The sequence below is a fragment of the Porites lutea genome, chromosome 1 (assembly GCF_958299795.1).
Source record: "Porites lutea chromosome 1, jaPorLute2.1, whole genome shotgun sequence".
NCBI classification, from domain to species: domain Eukaryota; kingdom Metazoa; phylum Cnidaria; class Anthozoa; order Scleractinia; family Poritidae; genus Porites; species Porites lutea.
The window spans coordinates 40,805,938-40,826,176 of record NC_133201.1 but is presented as its reverse complement, the minus strand read 5'-3'; the positions used below and the strand labels follow the sequence as shown (position 1 = coordinate 40,826,176).

At 40.1% G+C, this 20,239-nt stretch overlaps 2 protein-coding genes across 2 annotated transcripts in view; one reads left to right on the top strand and one right to left on the bottom strand.

The window, feature by feature from the left end:
• Nucleotides 1-807: 807 nt before the first annotated feature.
• LOC140950533 (E3 ubiquitin-protein ligase TRIM71-like) lies at nucleotides 808-4,249 on the top strand. The gene has a single exon (XM_073399777.1). It carries the CDS (start codon nucleotides 813-815, stop codon nucleotides 3,027-3,029), a length of 2,217 nt encoding a protein of 738 aa, XP_073255878.1. The 5' UTR covers nucleotides 808-812; the 3' UTR covers nucleotides 3,030-4,249.
• A 2,758-nt stretch (nucleotides 4,250-7,007) lies between these two features.
• LOC140950608 (amidase-like) overlaps nucleotides 7,008-20,239 on the bottom strand; it is a 17,958-nt gene continuing 4,726 nt past the window's right edge. Inside the window, exons 2-9 of the mRNA XM_073399850.1 lie at nucleotides 17,656-17,785; nucleotides 15,769-16,081; nucleotides 15,314-15,514; nucleotides 14,340-14,417; nucleotides 10,306-10,470; nucleotides 9,509-9,575; nucleotides 8,409-8,675; nucleotides 7,008-7,471 (exon numbers count right to left, since the gene is read on the bottom strand). Coding sequence (XP_073255951.1) covers nucleotides 7,278-7,471; nucleotides 8,409-8,675; nucleotides 9,509-9,575; nucleotides 10,306-10,470; nucleotides 14,340-14,417; nucleotides 15,314-15,514; nucleotides 15,769-16,081; nucleotides 17,656-17,785 — 1,415 coding nt within the window. The 3' untranslated portion in view covers nucleotides 7,008-7,277. The remainder of the gene's footprint in view (nucleotides 7,472-8,408; nucleotides 8,676-9,508; nucleotides 9,576-10,305; nucleotides 10,471-14,339; nucleotides 14,418-15,313; nucleotides 15,515-15,768; nucleotides 16,082-17,655; nucleotides 17,786-20,239) is intronic.

Sequence of the window (20,239 nt, the reverse complement as noted above, 5' to 3'; positions counted from 1 at the left end):
GGGCTTATATCTAGGAGGACCTTAAACCGGAGTAATGCATAGCCGCCCTGATCAAAAGACTTTTTGTATTTAGTCGCTTTTTTAAGTTTCAAATCTCGTAAAAAGTCCAATTCATTTCAATGATAACTAGAGGGGGGCCTATACCCCCAGGGGGCTTATAAATTATAACTGGATGCCGTGTGTTCATTTTGTTTACATGAAGATTGGCCCATAACATGGCGGGGGGGGGGGGGGTGGACTTATAAGCGGAAATTTACGACACAGCTTGACGACTTTCTAAGCTACTCATAACTGTGTTTCAACACGACAAGTCATTGAAAAGTAACGTTTTTCTTCAGCTGGAAAGAAGCGTACACGTGTCAGCAGGTTACTTCTCAGAAATCCCATGATTCTGCGTCCTTTTGTGATTTGGATGCTCCGTAACACAACTGTAACACCTGGTTATTTTTGCGTGTCCAGAACGAAAATTATTTCCCGTGTGTGGAACTAAATAAAACGCAAGATAGCCAGGAAAGCGTTTGTGAAGCCTGACTTGTTAAATGTTAATATAGCTATTGTTACTGTATTTCCATTTCGTGACAAAAATGAGAAAGTTTATACAAACAACTGTGACCTGTGGACCCGGAACAACATCTTCGCCAATTTATTTGCCTTAGGTCACCTGTTGATATTTATGTGCCAAACAGAGGCTTATTGGCTATCGCTATGATCACGAGACACTACGCATCACTGATTCAGGTTGAATATAATTTATTCAGATCTAGTTTGTAGCAGTTTCGGTTCTTTTCCCTGAAACGTTTTAATATTCCAAGATGGATGTCCCAACTCTGATGCGCAATCTAAAGGAGGAAGTAACTTGCTCGGTGTGTATGCACCTGTACACAAAACCAAAACAACTTCCTTGCTTGCATATTTTTTGTCTTCAATGTCTTAACAACTTCGCTGGAGCCAGCGCCCATAACAATATGATCAAATGCCCGCTTTGCCAGAGAGAAGTCGCCGTTCCAGAGAGTGGCACTTTGGAAACGCTGCCTGATTGCTTTCATATGAAAAATCTGCTTGACATTCTAACCATCAAAGAATGCAACACTGCAAAGGTGACTTGTGGAAACTGTGAAAAGAAAAGCGAAGAAGCATCCTTTTGTTTTCATTGCGGCACGTTCTGGTGTAACGATTGTGTGAATGCACACAACATCTTGCGAGAAAACAGAGATCACCGTGTCCTTGCTCTCAAAGACTTTGAAGACAAGGATTTTGAGGATGTTCTCAAGACGCCAGTATTTTGCCAAAAGGAGCTTCATGATAAAGAAATTTTGAAGTTTTACTGTAAAGAATGTGATATTCCAGTGTGCCAAACTTGCGTTATTATTGAGCATAATAAACACGATGTAGAGCATGTAGAGGTAATTGCAAGAGCGATTAGGGCAAACGCCGCTTCTAAACTGGATGCTGCAAAGGAATTGACGAACACAATATCAAGACACATTCGAGAAGTAGACGAAAGGATGCGTCTAATTGAATACCGCTCAAAAACTAATAAGGAGCAGATACAACAAATGGTTAGATTCCTGACCTTGATGATTCAAGAAAAAGAAAAAATCTTAACAGCGGAAGTGGAAAATCAGACAAAAGTAGTTCAAGAACAACTTGAGAAAAGCAAAAGTGAACTTCAGGATATGCTTGAAAAGAGGGAGCAGTCTATCTCGAAGATTGAGACTCTTGTCCAGCAAAGCACAGGAGCAGAACTTGTAAGGACCAGGGCAATCGTAGAAGAGATGCAGCAAGGAATCCTAGAACCACCAGATATACCATCGACGGCTGAAATAGACGTTTATTCAACCGTTTTTTTCCAGAACGAAGGAGTTGCCAAAATCATCCAAGAGTTAAGTATTGGACACATTGACCGATCTGCTACGGAAGCAAACCAGTGTTTAGTTAATGGCGTCAGGACCGCTACAGCCGGGTTGGAGACAGAAATTGAAGTTATCACCAGGAATTTCAAAGGAGAACAGTGCTATTGCCCTGGGGATTATTTTACTCTGCAGTTGACTTCAGCACAAGATCCAAACATAAACTGCATCACTGATGAAGTAAAAATCAGTGACAGAAAAAACGGTAGCTACACATTTTCCTTCATTCCGAGTAAGACTGGACAATATTTATTGACCATTAAAATGAATGGTGAAAAAATCGGGGAATTGCCGTCCATTGAAATACGAAAACGCTCCTTTTTACCCATTAGGTTCATCGGCCAAGGAGCTTTTGAGGGTAAAATGTTGAACAAACCCTGGGGAGTGACGGTGAATAAGTCAAATCACGACATCATTGTTAGTGATATGGGTAATGATCGGATTGTAGTTTTTAATGAAAATGGCGTTTTCAGTAAGGCATTCCAACATTTCCATTTTAAATGTCCAAATGGACTATTTGCTGATAAAGAAGGTCAAATTTTTGTCTGCAGTAGACAAAGTAACAAGATATCACTTTTTGGATCCAGCGGAGAATACATACAATCTGTTCACGGTGGTGAATTACTTAAACAGCCACGCGGAATATCGCTAAATGCTCAAGGAAATCTTATTGTTTGTGACGCTGAAAATAAATGTATTAGGTTTATTTCTCAGGAAGGAAACATTCTGAAGACGGTGAGGGAAGGTGGATTACACATGCCATTTGATTGTGTATTTTATGAAGATAAAATATTTGTGTCTGATCTTGATGCCCATGTTATTAAGGTTTTCGATAGCACCGGGACATTTTTATATGAATTTGGCGGGTATGGGACTGGAGATGGAAAGTTCATTCGCCCAACTGGGCTTGCAGTGGACAAAACGGGTCATCTTTTGGTTTGTTCCACAGGAAATCATAGGGTGCAGGTCCTTACTTTGGATGGCAAATTCGTTTCAAAGTTTGGTAGTCATGGAAATAAAATGGGCCAATTAGGAAGACCTACTAACCTTTGTGTACTGAGAAGTGGCCACATAGTTGTTTGCGAGCTTGACAACAACCGCTTGCAAGTTTTTGAGTAACTGAAAAAAGCTGTTTCAATGAGATTGTTGTTACATTCTGTAGTTCATTTTCAAGTAGTCAATGTTTAGTGTACTCTTTTCAGTATGGACACATCTGAGAACCTAAATGATCTAAATGGAAGCTAATTATCGGGTATTTTAAAAGGGAACATTTAACCACTCAAAATTAAATTCATGTTTGTAATTATAACGGAACTCTTAATGGGCTGGCAGTCAGTGGAAAGCAATACATAGGGGCACCCAACGAGGATATGGTTCAAAACCACTTAACATAGCATTATTGAACGTATTTTAGTATTCAAACGGTAGATATAGGCATATTTTTATCCCCTAAAAACTTTTCACCTGTTCGGATTTCCTAGCTAATAGTCTAGTGATCCGAAAATTATAGGGATAAAAACTTACCTTCTCGAAAATTTCAGCCAGGAAAAGGCTCCCGAAAATTCTAGGTGGCCTTTTTTAGGGTCAAAATCCGTTAAAAATGGGTAATTATACCATTTTGTAGATGTTCGAAAATCCTAGGAGAGGCAGGCAAGCAAGAAATTTTAGAACAAATGCTCCGAAAATTCTAGATCTCAAATCGTCTTCCGAACAGATATTTTCCCCGAAAATTGTCGTTGGGTGCCCCTGAATACAGTAGTTCTTCGTATAACTTGTGATTCTTTAAAGTGTAGGTCTTAAATAGTCTAAAGGTTAAATCGTTTAAAATATCTCAAATCACAATGACAAAATGTATAGGTCGCAGTCAGGTTCCAAGTCTTCTATTTATTAATAAATATAGATTTCTAAGAGGAGAAGGCGTGTCCACTGTTTCTTTGCTTTCTTAATCATGATAATTGGCTATGACTACGAGATTGAGTACTACTGAAGAATCAGATCTTAGACTCATGTTGTTTTGATATAAGCTCATATCCATCTTACCCATTATTGCTCCTAAAAACTGGTCAACAGCAAGGAAAAAGTGATAAGCTTTGAATCACAAATAACTTTAAACTCACACTCGATCTTGTACTCATAACCAAATCTGATGTATAATAGCTGTCCTGTAGGCAGAGGGGAGACATACGGTGCTACGACTAACACGCAGGCCTGCCACTCAAGGTGGTATTCTGGCTATTCAATGCTTCTTGTTGGGAAAGCGAGGTATGTGGCTGGATCTTTTGCCACAGTATCTTACGTGAGACTATCAATTACCAAAGGGAAGGTGCTGCATGCTGAACTTCAACTTCTTAGCCTAATAGTTACAAATGTTACATTCAATAAACATTATTGCTCATTCAAAATCTTTATGCTGATTCCGATTGATTTTATTCCCCCTGGGTTCCCCTGGTAATTCGTCATGACCAGCTAGTGTTGTTGACTGAATTTAGAAGATGCTTGCCGATGATATTAGTTCAGTTAACCCCAACTGTACTGATAATCGGCAGAAAAAGGAACAGCAGATCGAAGGTGCTGTGACTACTGAGAAGCGCTGGAGAAAGTAGCAGAAGATTTCACACGTTTTGCGAAGAAGAAATGGCAGAGGCACCCAACGACTGTTTTCTGTGAAATATCTAGGGGCACCCAATGGGAAATTTTGAGAAAAAGACCTAAAAACAACACAAAGCATGGAAAAAGCTTTCTGGAGCCATTTTAAGCATTTTGGGAGATTGCTGGGAAAAATCTGTCTGTTCCTCACTCCCAGCAAGACCGATGGGTGTGGTCATAGGGCAAAATTCAGCCCTTCACATCCACTCGTACACCCTGAATTGTCTATTTGCCAGCAACACTCTCCTTGAAAGGACATATTTTTTCTAAACCTCCCAGACAGCAAAAATTTGCCTGATCATGAGGAACAGATATTTTGAGGAACAGATTCATTGGGTCTCCCTGAATATCTGTTCGAGGAAGCAGATGTTGCCTGACATGTTCTATAACTTGAGGACAACTAAGAATTTCCAGATGACCGCTTCCATTCACGTGCAATTACTCGAAGTTTGTCTAATGAATTCCCTACCATTGTCATAAGTTTACCGATATCTCACATCTCACTCCTCAGGTTTGGCATTTTTTCAAAAAAAATGGAAACCTACAATTTTCGGATTCAAAAATGTGATGGAGAGAGGAATCAGTTAAATGCTCACTTTCGTAATACGTGAAAATACATCTGAAATTTTCGAGAAAATAATATTGAAAGTCCTTGTACTTACGAAAAGATTCAAATTCCCCTTTGATGACCGAATAGATACAAATTTTATAGCGCCACTTAGAATGCATTTCTAGATATCTAAAAGTACTCTGGATAACCTAAAAAGTGTTTTCAAGGTATTTTAGGAGGAAACCGTCGATGTTCAACTGCCGATAAAAAGCTAAATGGTATGACACAGAGTCGAGATAAGCATGTTTTTAAGTTGGAAATACTTTCGATATTTCTGAATGAGTGAATAACAAAACATTTATTGGATTCGGCTTTTGTGTTATGAAGAATTATGCAAATCTCGAAGGTTGTTATCCGCCGACGAGACCGAACACCATCCAGTCCTCGATATGCATAATTCAAGTCATACTCAGCCTCACTCAATAATTGCAGTGAAATAATGGGTCCGCACGTGATTCTAATGCAACAGCATGTGTAGGAGAAAAAACCCAACAAATCCGCATTTTTTCATATGGATAGTGTAGTCGAAATAAAAGGGTGGATTCGTTTACGCGTATAATTCCGCTGGAATATTTTTCCTTGTTTTCAAGCTCAAAACCTTATCTCCTGATTTAAGAACTTCCTTATCCTGCTTTACAAGTTTGTGTAACATGGGTGTTCAGTCATAAGGCTGCAGTCAAACCAAGTACCTAGATTTCTTATTGCATCCTTGCTAGTAGATATGAGAGAGTCTAAGACGGTTATTTTGCCAATATTCATCTTCTTTAACTGCGCTCTAGCGCAAGTGAGGATAAACTCAGTCTTCTCATCATCATTGATCTTCAGCTTGTCAGTAATCATCCACTTCCGTACGTCCGGTATACAGGCTTCTATCGTAACAACAGCCGAATCTTGAGTAGCACACGATCGTCTGGTCTAAAAGCAAGGTAAAGCTGTGTGTGTGGAAGGTAGGTGCTTACGATTTCAAACAGAGAGCTTGTGTATTGAAAACAACAAGGGACCAAGACAAGAGCCCTGTGGCAGACCAAACTACATGTCAAACATGTCTGATCTGTTGGAATCGACAGAATAAGTAGGAGCGGAACCACTCTAACGCTGATCCACTAATTCCGAGGTTATTCTCAAGACGTCGAAGCAGTATTGAATAATCAATGACGTCAAATGTAGCGCTTAAATCTAGGAAGACCAGTAACGTTACGTGTTGTTTATTCATGTTAAGTAGGATGTCGTTAAAAACACGTAGTAAGGCTTTCTCCGTACTGTGGAATTGCCGATAGGCTGATTGCAACTCAGGGAAAAGCCTATATGCCATCATCTGAGACGTTCTTTGTTGAGCATGCAACTGCCTTTTACGTGGGCGTAGGCAAGAACTGAAGATTGTTTACGGGCCGATAGCTCTTTTTTTCAAGTTCCAGACCAGATTTCTTTAGTTTCGGTTTAACAAGCGCCCCTTTCAACACATCAGGGAAGTGACCCTGTTCGAGGGAGAAATTTATCATGGATGATATAGCACGAGAGTCCATTCAGACACTCTTTAACAATGATGGTGCACTTGCGATAAGCGTCTTCACTAGCTCCAATGAGAGAGTATCAAATTTGGATAAGGGCGTTCCAGTAAATGTGGTAGATCTGGCTGGTTGAGTCAGTGTCGGAATTAGCGGCTAGCTCACTTGCATCTAACTCAGTGCGAATGTTCGTGATCTTACGGACGCAAAAAACTGGCCAAAGACAGACAGGGCTCGTATGTACTCGTACCTGTCACGAAGGCTATACCTAACATACATACCTGGATACCGGCTACATACATGCATGCATACTTTATTGTCAGGTATAGCTTTCCCTTGGAGGCTCTTTCACCATACATAAATTAAGTGAAAAAAATGATTACGGAAACTATTACATTTTGATGATAGAGTAACGAATCAAAAAATGAAATTATTTACGTTTCCATAACAAAGTAAAAAATGATATCTATGAATAAGAAAGGTTTTTGAAAGTTTCTTTTAGAAACGCTGAGACTTTCCCTGTATAAAACGATATGGGAGGGAAACTGACGAATTAGACGGCTCTTGGTGTCTGAAAAAACAGCTGCACAATATATTACTATACTGCTACATAGCATCTCGGATCTTTTCAAATGCGTAAGCGACATTTAGAAGAGTCGTTTCTTCAAACTTCCTCCCAACCATCAGCATTCCAACTGGTAATCCCTGACTAAAGCCTGCATTGATGGACAAGGCTGGGTGACCAGTCATGTTAAATGCACAGTTGTTCATTATGTTTTCACCGCACGATGTAAGGTATTCTGTAAACGAATTGAAAAGAACGTGCACCATATTTAGTCACTTAATTTGCTGGTGATTAAATTATTCATTTCACTGAAAAACTGAGATAGTACACGCAGTCAAGAGCCTGTTTTTATTTAGAAGTAGTCGGTAAACCAGGAATCTGAAAAACGTGATTTAAAGTCATCCAGAAGAACTCTAGATCACTGTCTTCGGGAATTGTCTCTGTTAACGTGCACTAAAGGTGCATGTCCGATGACTCTAAATAAATAAATAAATAAATAAATAAATAAATAAATAAATAAATAAATAAATAAATAAATAAATAAATAAATAAATAAATAAATAAAACCAATAAGCTTATACCTTAACATGAGTTTATTTATTTATGTTCTTATTCATTTTAGCTTTATGGCGTTATAATTCACTTGTTCCACAGCACTTATTATAGTACAGTGCAAGCTGTTGAACGCGGAGTAGCGGACACCCTAGGGACGCGAAAAAGGTTTGCCACTGAAACGCGCATGATGCATGCCCGCCTACGAGAATGGTTCTCGCAAGTGACCACTACAGATGTAAGGGTTAAATGACCGCTTTGGGGGTACGTCCAACTACAAAATAAAAACATTGGAAAATAGGAAAAAATGAACTGAAGATGAACTGCGCGGCAGCTGTCTTAAAGAGAAAAAGGATATGGGATGTGAAATACACAAAGGGAGATATAGCCACAGGGTGCATTCGATTCACTGTTTTGCAGAAGAAAAATAAATCGCTTTACCACAATTTTTGGACCACTGGAATGCAGCAGCTATCTCAATATTGTATTTCAACCAGATTTGCAGATGCTTTGATTAATGCCTGGACAGGACTAGTGATCTAGAGTTTATTATATTTATTCTTATTGCGGGATATGGTCAAACGAACGCATGCACCCTTAGACTGTTTGCTTCACGTTACCTTTTAATGTTACGTTGATATGTGGTATGCGCCTAGCTTTCATTGGAGTTGTAGGCATTATCAACACGTCAACTTTAGTCAGCGCTTCGTCGAATGCTTGTCGCAATTTCCACCCCAAATTACGTGCCTTGGTATAAAACAAATCTTGATAGTTATCTTGTAAATATTTTCCTTTGACAGCTGCAACTTTCAAATCAACACTGAGGTCATTTGCGCGAATCTTCAATCCTTGAGCAAGCATTTGTTGTGCACTGGTCACTTGATAGCCTTGAAAAGAAAAAACGAACATTGCTCGATTATAGTTGATATGTGTTAGTTTGCGATCGAGGAAATCGTAACCGCACAGTGCCTGACGATGTTGTGTGCAACACATTCCTACATGTACATCTCACCAGCATGAGCAGTGGCAGGATACTACAGATACTACATACACACTGACACAATGGTCATGGTATACAAGGGTCTCTCCATAGCTCCATGCCATTGGATAGAGCGCCCTTCTGGTGCTAAGGATGCCATACTTAATTCTGTGGGAGCCAAGATGTTTTCATAGTTTTTTACCACGCTCTTTCTTTTTATTTATCAATCAATTATCATCTATAATTCAGTCATCATACACAGCTGTTTCATGGAATGTGGAGGACGCGTTTCCCCATAAACCAGTAGTATGTGGCTTTGTTCGTATGCATCGCTCAATGTAAAGAGCATCCGCCAGATGTTTGGTGGGTTATAGGTTTGAATCTTGTCAGGCTCTCGAGGTTTTTGTTCTTTTACCTAGACTGACAACATAAACGAAACTGATTAAAGAATAAAAGTGGGCCGACGCTACACCACACAATGTTAGAGAAAAAAGGTGATTTATTGCATACCTGCACATAACTCAGCAAAACAAATGCACATGAAAACAGAAAAAAAGCTCGCGAAATCGTTCATTCTTATAAGGTTTCGTATATCAAACATGATTTATCTCAGAGATCCTGGCCTGATTCAGCCATAGTTACTTTTTGCTGATCTCGATTACCTAAAGGAAACTATTGTTAAGGCAAACAATGAAGCCTTATCATAACTAAAATCGTTCACTAAAGTGATCTGCGTCTCACCAGTTGTTTCCAAAAACCTGTTAGTCCAGAGTCCTCCATCTGAAATGGCGTCATATATCACAACAGCCAAAATCAGTAAACCTCGACAAAGATCTAAGCCCTCAGGCAGGTAGGGTTTAAAGGACCTTAGTTTTAGCTCAACTAAACCTTTATAGATCATTTTTGCGTCTGCTTTCGACTCCTGACTTTCGATCAGCATGCGTTTTTGACCACCCGTAAAGCTAAATTTGGCTTAGTCCCAGCATTATTTTCCCTCCGATTTACCTAAAGCTCCTAATCCATTCTCTCATTTTTTCATTACGTGGCGTTTTATTCCTTGGATCATCTAAAAGGTTAAAAGGTTTCTTTACAGTTGAAATGCACTTAGATTAACAGCTAGCTTACAGGCACGCCGTTCAAAAAACGATTAGAAAAAAATAAACCAATTAGAACATGATACAACACGCTTGTATTTTGTTTACTACTACAAAACAACAATTAGTATATAAGACGAGTGTTCGAACGCCGCTTTCAAGCATATGTTTAAACAGTAACTAGCACTATTTACAACAACTTGCGTGATAATAACAATGTAACTATTAAATATTTGAGGATTGTGAACAAAACAACTAGATATTCCTGATAAACAATTAAAAACTCCTAACCACAAAAACTAAACCGTATTTTAAAACTTTGATAAGGACGAGGTATACCTAATAGAATCCTTTACGCTATTCCGCAGTAACGAAAGATAAAACCGTTAAGTAGTAGTTACTGCCAGTATTAGTTTTACAAAAAGAGGGGAAACAAAACTTACCATCCAAATGCATTGGTACAGAGATGTCTTGTAAAGAAGCGCCCGTCTTTTTAGCTAACCCTTCAGCTCCTTTTTTAACCAATTCGTCAACATCAGGCTCGGACTGAGGACGAGAGAAACCTTCCTTAAGGAGACCGAGGCGAAGATGGGAGATGTCACCTGTTAACTGTAAGAAAAAGATCCTTAATACGTGTGTGAGTCCGTTATTCACACAGCGTGGGCATGCGCATGTATGCTTTAGGGCTTCGAGAGAATAATCGTTTCCTTATCTGTCAATGTTTGAGCCACTTTAGCCTGGAAAGAAAGTGATTTAGCAACAAACAAATGACAAACCACAGGGGGCCCACACAATCTGTTTGTGTAGCCGATTGTTATTTTATAGTAAATGTACTGGATTTACCGTTTGCTTCACCTATAGCGATATATCGCTAACTATGTATATAAATCAATGATAAATAAACGTTGAATTACCTTGCCTGTGGTGTATAGTCGTCCTTTTGCCTCAAAAGCGGTTTTTTGGGCGATTTTGAATGAATTTGAGTTCGCCGTTGACTGTTCCATATATAAGAAGGACAAGGGAGGAATCCTTGTTTTGAAAGGGTTCCAGCGCCGGAGCGATTTTTTCCCCCAAAATCGCATCGCTCCGCTTTCAAACTTCGCAGCATAAAGGTCAAAAGATTCACGATTCTTCTCGTACCTTCCAATCGAAAATCCATCCAAACGGCCCGGAGCTAGCCCTGGAAGAAAATCAAAATCCCACAGTATTCGAGCGACTGGAATGCGTAGCAAGATCCATACGTGCCAGCCACAAACCGTCCCGCTGATTGCCCCTTTCTGATTGGACGACGTTACACAATAACCTATTCAAAATACCTAACGAGGGTTGGGAACCACAGGCATTTTAGTGACCCTTCAACTGTTTACCCACCAGACTCGGGTCGTGTGTCTTGACGCTCACCGGAAGTCACTTACATTTCCGCTCATTGTTCGCGTCCGCCAATGAATGAACAGGGGAACAGATTGTTTTATATTCAAATATTCCATTCCCGGCTGATCGGTTTATAGTCTTTGAATGCGAAGAAAATGTTGTCCACGCTGAAAGCGAACGACGAGGGCAACATTATCAAAAAGAGGAAAATTGGAACGAATTTTGAGCAAACATTGGTGTCTCTTAAAGTCTGGTAAGTTACAATTTATCCCAAAGTCAGAATTGTACAATTGTACTGAATTGTATCGGTGATTGAAATTGATTTATCGCTATCGGTTCATTCTAGGCTGATACAAAACTACAAGGTAGAAAATGAAGCCTTCTCGTATAGTCAGGATATCTACGACTTTATCGAAATGGAAAAGGAGAATATTTCGGCTGATGATGTCCCGGTACACCTTATTACTAAGGCCATAAAAGAACTTTGGGTGAATAGCGGAGAGGTTGTAATATCTCAACGTAGAAGATCCAAAGGAGGGGTACGAGAGCGTGGATATCTAAATTTAAAGAGGAAGTTGGAATGTTTTGCAACAACATCAAACCAACGTGAATGGAACGAATTGCCAAAAATCACATTTGCGGGCTGGCAGTCAGCTGCAAACAGCGATCGCTCGCTAAGCTTCTTGCGTGTAGAACACGTACTCTACGACGACCACAGGGTGGTTACGGAAGTGATCCTGCAATATACCGAGGAAAGGGAGCTTAAAGTGTGGTTGAAGTCCCACGAACATACAATAAATCTATGCAATTTCCCAGGCTTCGAGTCTGCGTTGAAAAAAGGAAGGCTGATAGAGAAAGTAAAATTTGTTTTAAATTTTGTTGAAAAGTCTAGCTTTTGCCGAGGTTTCAAGTTCGATTTACCTGCTGACACTTCAACCGATCAGCCGGGAATGGAATATTTGAATATAAAACAATCTGTTCCCCTGTTCATTCATTGGCGGACGCGAACAATGAGCGGAAATGTAAGTGGCTTCCGGTGAGCGCCAAGACACACGACCCGAGTCTGGTGGGTAAACAGTTGAAGGGTCACTAAAATGCCTGTGGTTCCCAACCCTCGTTAGGTATTTTGAATAGGTTATTGTGTAACGTCGTCCAATCAGAAAGGGGCAATCAGCGGGACGGTTTGTGGCTGGCACGTATGGATCTTGCTACGCATTCCAGTCGCACGAATACTGTGGGATTTTGATTTTCTTCCAGGGCTAGCTCCGGGCCGTTTGGATGGATTTTCGATTGGAAGGTACGAGAAGAATCGTGAATCTTTTGACCTTTATGCTGCGAAGTTTGAAAGCGGAGCGATGCGATTTTGGGGGAAAAAATCGCTCCGGCGCTGGAACCCTTTCAAAACAAGGATTCCTCCCTTGTCCTTCTTATATATGGAACAGTCAACGGCGAACTCAAATTCATTCAAAATCGCCCAAAAAACCGCTTTTGAGGCAAAAGGACGACTATACACCACAGGCAAGGTAATTCAACGTTTATTTATCATTGATTTATATACATAGTTAGCGATATATCGCTATAGGTGAAGCAAACGGTAAATCCAGTACATTTACTATAAAATAACAATCGGCTACACAAACAGATTGTGTGGGCCCCCTGTGGACAAACATTAAAAACGTCAACATGTAGCGCAAACGCTTCACCGGAAAAGTCACAACCTGGCCGAGAAAAGTTTCTAGCTGCGTATCACTCGCCGAGGCCATTATGTTATAGAAGCCCTCAGAACGGCAAAGGCGAGTCAAAGCTACTCTAAGAAGACGTTACAGGAAAGACAAAAAAGGTAAAAAGCCATCTTAAAACGATTCAAACATTCGTTTTTTGACTGGTTCGACAAGAATGACCAAATAATTTACCACATTCAGTGTTAGATTGACATACACCAAATGGCCGGCCATAACCTTTACATGCATACGAAGTTTCAAGACCTGGAGGTGTTGAGGAAATTTGACCAGTACAATTCAGTTCTGTTGAATCAACTTTATATTGTTTACACTGCATTGCTTGAGAAGACCACACACACTACGACAGAATTAAACCAGATGAGATCAGAAGGAACCTCCTGAAAAGAATATAGTGTCCAGCAGAGAAGTCATGTTTTGGGCCTCATTCTGCAGTGCATATAAGAGCAGGAGAAGATGCCATGTAATGTCTACAGGTGATGTCATATTATTCATCCGAATTATCAGGCTGTTGCACGAACGATCATATGATGGCAACTGATCCGACCTTTCAAGAGTCGAACCAAGGCAAGGTAACTACATCCCAGGTTGTAAGAAGTCTAAAGACTTTAAGAAGGACGGCTGCAATCACATCGCTTGATCTTACCTTTGATCATGACCCTCAACGCCACGCTCAACTTTTAATATTATAACTGATAATTATCTCATCATCTTAACACCTTGATGGAATAAAGATCTGATGAAACGAAGACCATGCTAAACCAATTCATTCAATGCAATTCGTACGGACTTGTACTAGTTCTTATCCCAGGGAGCAGCAACCAACAGCACATCTCGGCCAATGATCCAGGCTTAATAACAAATCTCAAAAGCGTTGACAGTTTCAAGCAGCAGTAAGAATTATCTAAAACGTTGGCCAGCTTGACAATTAGAGAGGTCTCAGCGAATATCAATAATGCCAGACACTTGGAAGAATTCGCAACGGATACTCAACCACAACAACGTTTTCTTGTCCTACAAGCTGCAGCCTGCGAATACAGCCGTCTTTCCTGGTACCTCCTGCTAGACATCCCTGTTGGCGAGGAATCAGGAGAGACTGAAGGCTGTATTGGCAGGCTGAACAAGCTGTACAACTTTGACGTTTTCACATCCCTATTGTATAGGTTTAAAGTTGGGCGGTCCACCATCGTCACAACAAGAGACTAGAGAGGTGAATTCATCTTGGGGTATTCGATGCAACGACAAACACACTAAAGACGAACAGGAGTGGCCAAGTCTTCTAATTCCCATCGAGAGACGTCATCATGGCATGCCCCTACATAAAAAATCGTATGTGTTTTCCAACAAAACAATGATTTTCTGTATTACCTTACTGGTATAAGATTCAGGAGACTGCATACTGTGTGGCTGGCGGTAATCAAGACCATCATTGGGACCGGCAATGACCTTTGAAAGAATAGAAAAGGAAGTGAAACATTCAGAAAAAATTAAACTGGTTTTAAAATAATGTACCCAGACGAGCAAACCAGAATTTCTTTCTATATATGGAAATGAGGTGCATAACCATAGAACGCTTGCAATAAATCCTCGTAAAAGTCAAAAGTAAATACTTTGAAAATCACAATAAGCACGGAATTAAAAAATAAACAAGAAAAGTATGTATTAAGACAATATAGATACAACGCCAAGGGCGATAAAACAAGTAAGAACAAGTCACGATCGGTTTTGGTTTCCAGCTGGTTAAAAAGCTAACGAGAGGCATCATTGTTGAAAAATGAAAAAGATCAGCAATGCAAACGAAAGCACTTACGGCACCTACTTGAAATTAAAAACGGCTCTATATACAAATGGTGCCACCAAAAACCGAAGATAGAAAGAATTGAACATCTTCATAATACTGACGGTAAAAGTTCAAGGTTGAAACATTGAGATATTGGGAGTGATCTAAATCAAAACTAAGCATCTGAAAGTTTTGTGCCAAACCTAAAATAGAATCGTTAAGTTCTGATTGAGCTAACATTCACCATTTCAGTCCTGAGCAAAACGTTTGTCTGTAAGTGAGGATTGCCGGCATATGAAGCAACTGGAGTTGTCCTTGTTTTGAAAGTAATGCAAGTCTAATAAATTCATCGACACTCGCTACCAAATCTGAATTCAATCACAACTACCTACCTACTGGAAACGATCAAGTGAAACATGTAAGAAGTGAATTAAACACAAAATCACGTAACCTGCATCAATTGGGGGAAGGCCCTAATGACGTTTTTTTTCAAAAAGTAATCTAAAAATAAACTAATAGCTATTAGAAGATGGTTTTTCTTATAATAAGTCAAGGGACAAACCTCTAATAACAAGGATAGATCGTGCACGTTCTTTGCCATCGGACCCACGTGATCAAGACTGAACTCCATTGGAATGATTCCCGTATATGGCACGAGACCAAAAGTGGGTTTTAAACCCACAATGCCACAGCGTCCGCATGGATTTCGTATAGACCCACCTTGATCTGTTCCAAGGGCCATGTCCACGTGACCTCCCGCCACCTAAAACCGTTCATAAGAACAAGGATGCATGGCTGAGATGTTAAACCCTAAAGAGATTCCACCAACTACTTTTGCACACACTGCGGAAGAAACTGCCACTCCCGCATTCGACTGTACAACTACAGACGAGGCTGTCGACCACAAGACCACCTTGACCAGAGTGAAAATCCATAGTCATCCAAAACTGATGGATAACTACTGCCACTGCTACTGGATGATATGTACCGACAGAACTTTACAAAACAACGTCTTACCAGAGCTGCACATCCCGATGAAGATCCTCCCGTCATTCTCGTCGGATCATCAGGGTGCAGAACAGGACCAGTAGCAGAAGTGAAGCTACCTCCACTGCTACATAAACTCTCACAAACAGCTTTTCCTAGTATACAACCACCAGCGTCCAATATCCGGGACACCACAATCGCATCAACATCCGGGATGTAACCTTCCAACACACGGGAGCCACACATCATGGGAACACCAGCAACACAAATGTTGTCTTTGACGGCAATCGTCTTGCCTAGGAGTTTCCCGTTTGGTGCGCCTGTAATGTTGCAGCGCCAGTACCTATAGAGCGAAATTTAATATTAAGAGACTACGATCAGACAAAGTCAGTATAGTTTAAGGTCTCGGTAAAGGAAAACGAGGTGCCCACAGAAAAAAATTCTAGTCGCGCGAGTATTTTCGCTACAAAGGCAAGTTATATATCAAATTAAAGCTAAAAGACTAAATTACCTTATAAAAGATTTTATTTCATCGAATTTCAAAAGGCGCTTAAGTTTTTTGCTCTCGAACTCAGAGGTATCAAGTTTACTGCTGAAGCTCCAGCCCTTTCGCGTTGTTAAATATTCACTTCCTTTTTATTGCATCTGATTGAGAGATAAAAGACCTAAAAAAGGGTGTGAGGAAATTTGCATATGTTTCGTATTAGCGGAATTATTGCATTTCAAACTAAAAAGTCGAATTTCGAGCGCGATTTACGCAAAGAAACTGACATAAAATGAGTTACAAAGGGAAATCGGAAAATTCCTCACAACCTTTTTGAGTCTATATCATTATCCATCATATCTGAAAGTTTCAAAGCGATAGCTTAAAACCTGTCCCGACTGGAGGTCGGAGAATTTTGATTTTTGCGCCTAAAATAGAGTGAGAGAAAATCAGCTCTAAAGATTTAGCGCGAGGTCCACGCTTGGCTGGTTAGCTCAGAAAAGGCTCATTTTAGAGGGGTTAAAAAGCACTTTCTGGTTTTCTTTTTCTGCCAAAATAAAATTTACGACCCACTCATGCCAAAAATAAAAAAAAAAAAACAAAATCGAGCAATGTACTAAAATTTTCATTTACCGAGACCTTAACTAAACAACGAGTTTGCTGAAAGGTGTCCAGGGCACATTACTAATCAACGTCAAAGGTTGCTAAAACTGTAAATTATAACACTTCCTAATTAAAAAAAATCAAGTAATACCTAGCGATACCAAGGTTATCGATCGTAGCCAGTAATATCTGGCAAAGAAAAACAAGGCCAGTGATTTAGCGCTGGATTTATGTGTCAAATTAAATTTTTCCTTAGCGTCAGGATTAAAGTTTGAAACAAAGCGGCAGCAAAGGTGTTAGAGCACTCGCCTCCCACCAATGTTGACCAGGTTCAAATCCCGGCGTCGACGCCATATGTGGGTTGAGCTTGTTGTTGGTTCTTTCCCTTGCTCCAAGAGGGTTTTCTACGGGTACTCCGGTTTCCCCGTCTCTTTATAAAAAACAAATTAACATTTCCAAATTCCAATTCGACCTGGAACGCGCGGACACGTTATGCTCCGTGAGAAAACAAATGAAAAATTTATTTACAATTACAATGAACAATACTAGCTAGATAAAGCTGCCGTGAACGATTTTGAAAGATCAGTTCCCAGTGGCAAGTAAAGTTGGTAATGGCGCCATTTCATTGCTATGACAACTCCAATGTCATCGTAACGCTGATCATAACAAATTTTCATCTTTATCTAATGCAGCTGTGGTGGTAATTTTTCCAAATCTTTGTTAATGGCGACGTAGCTTATGCTCAAACTTGGGAGGTATTGTCCCTGAAAAACCCTATCGAGCCACCTTAAATTATTACGACGGCATAAAAAGGACAGTAATAAACTTACCAGGCGTTCAAAGGGTTATCCTCGCCAACGGGTCGATATCCTGGTGTACGGGGATATTTTACTGGTAACTTGGGGTCAGGGATTTCTGATAGCCGCTGATAAGTTGCCTGTAAGGACTGAGCAATGGCATCTGTTGGATTAAACACAATTGCTGCTTTAGATACATGGACAGTTTCATTATTGGAGGCATCGTGTTCTTGTTGTAAGCGTGAGTGCCTGCATTCGGTGGGCGAGAAGAAAAGAAAATACCAATACTAGTACCAGAGGAAAGAGGCGTCTGCTGGCATCATTCAGTTACACTGTTTTCTGGGTGTGGAGGTGGGTGGTTCAGTGGCAGATTGGTACCCAGTCGCTATTTATGCGTTTTTGGGATGAGAGAAGATTGGGGTTGGGTTGAGGCGCGCGGGGACTCATGGGAAGGGACGAAGAAAAAATAACGAGGCTATTTTTCCTTCGTCCCTTCCTGTGAGTTCCCGCGTGCCTCAACCTAACACCAATCTTCTCTCATCCCACCCAAAAAATAAATAGCGACTAAGTACGAGTCTGGTTCAGTGGTGAATGAGGTCAGAAGGCAGGGAGCAGGGCAGGGAAGACAGTCACGTGATCTTCCTCCTGCCAACATTCTGAAATGGAACTCACTTTTAAACAACAGCACAGATGGCACTAAACAGATAAGGGTTGGTGTGTTTCACAACGCTGATAACTTTTACTAATCGTTAAAATCGCTTTGCCTCTGCAGCTTTTTTGGCTAAGTTTCTCTAAATAACTGATTGGAAAGACCTGAAATTTGCACAGATTTTTATGGTTGTAAACTCTCAGTGGTTAACTAGGTCATTCAACTAATTAGATCGTTACAGTATTGGATTTTCCACCACAGTTTGTCTAGTTATTTCTCTGATCAAATAGAGCGCGTATGCTAGGTGGCCTGCTATGCGACCTGGTTCTTCTAATTGCACATATAATGGCTTCGTTCCTTTGAGATGAAATGAACCGATGAATCCACTCTGGACAAGGATTCATCGGTTCACTTGACCTACCATGATCCGAGTGATCCTGATCAGGATCATCATCATCATCATTATCATCATCATCATCATCATCATCATCATCATCATCATCATCATCATCATCATCATCATCATCATCATCAGGAACGCACCCATAGTGAAACATTAGAAAGGGTAATGGCTGGCATCCCAACGTTATCTGCCCGATTCGCTATGTCTAGATCTTTTTAACGGTGTGGGACGGCCGATTTGGCCAAAGTCCACTCTTAATAGTGGAAGAGAGTTTCTTATACATGTATTCCTGTCTATAAAAAAGACCGAACAAAGGGAGAAAAAACCAAGAAATTTGTAAATTAAATCTAATTATAAATAGTTTTTTCCACCTTTCATTGGGTATAGATAAATACGAACTGTAGTTTTATAAATACTAAGGAACTGTTTTATCGCTTCGACCGCAAAGATAGTGTAACCAAAATGCTTTCAATCTGAAATGGAAGACACTGGAAAGTAGGCGAACCATATCACGCCTATCTATGCTGTATAAAACGCGATACAGGCTAGTCTCTCACGAAGATGCAAAACTACAATCCGCTGGCCATTGGTACTCAATTCGCTCCGTGGAGTATTGTACTCTTCACACAGCCAACAGCCATTAGGAATTACTACGAGTATTCTTTCTACCCAAGGACAATTACAGAATGGAACAAACCCCCAAGGGATATAATGGTAAATAAATAAGTAATTCAGTCGAAAGACTGTGGTGTGCTTTTTGATCTGAATAAACGATTTAATTGATTGATTGATTAATTGAGTGAATGACTGTACATATCCTGACTCCTCAAGGACCCTCAAGCAGTTTCCAATTGCGCCCGGAAAGGCTTTAAAAACTTGAGTGGCGCACACATATCGCGAGGGTTTGTGAGACAGGTATTTCTAGAATGCTTTGACCATTATATTAGGGACTTTAAGGTGGCTCCGTAATTAAACAAGAGCATTTTGCTGTGACAAATTTTCCGTCATAACTGTTCGGTTTTTAACGCGATGGCTGCGAAACTTTGCAAACAGAAACAGATATCATTCGGCAATAATACGAAATATTCCGATTTCATTGATGGTAAATATTTCTTGAGAAATTAGCGCTTAAAGGGACCCTACTGTTCAAAGAAAATCGCGTCTAGTAAAACATTTTGCTGATATTTTTTACTGACATTTCTGGTATCGGCTTTCATTGATATAATAAATATGCCAGAGGAATTTCAGAAAAATCGTTGGAGCAGAAGTCCGTAACTAAAAGTGGCTCAAAATTCAGCTGTGAAATTGTTTTGGAATTTCAAAAATAAATTACTATCAGGGAGAAGGAGCCACCAGTTTGAATTTTCGGGAGAAGTAAATTCAACGTTTACTAATTCTTAAAACAAAAGCCGATTGCCTATCGTGCTATTCTTTAAAAGGTACTTTTCAGTTTTAGAAGCACTATAAATTGCTCCAAACCTTGCTCTGAAGTAGAATGACTTGTTCTTCGACAGTTTTAAAATATCCCTTGGCAGTTTTGGCTCAAACTCCTGCTGCATACATTT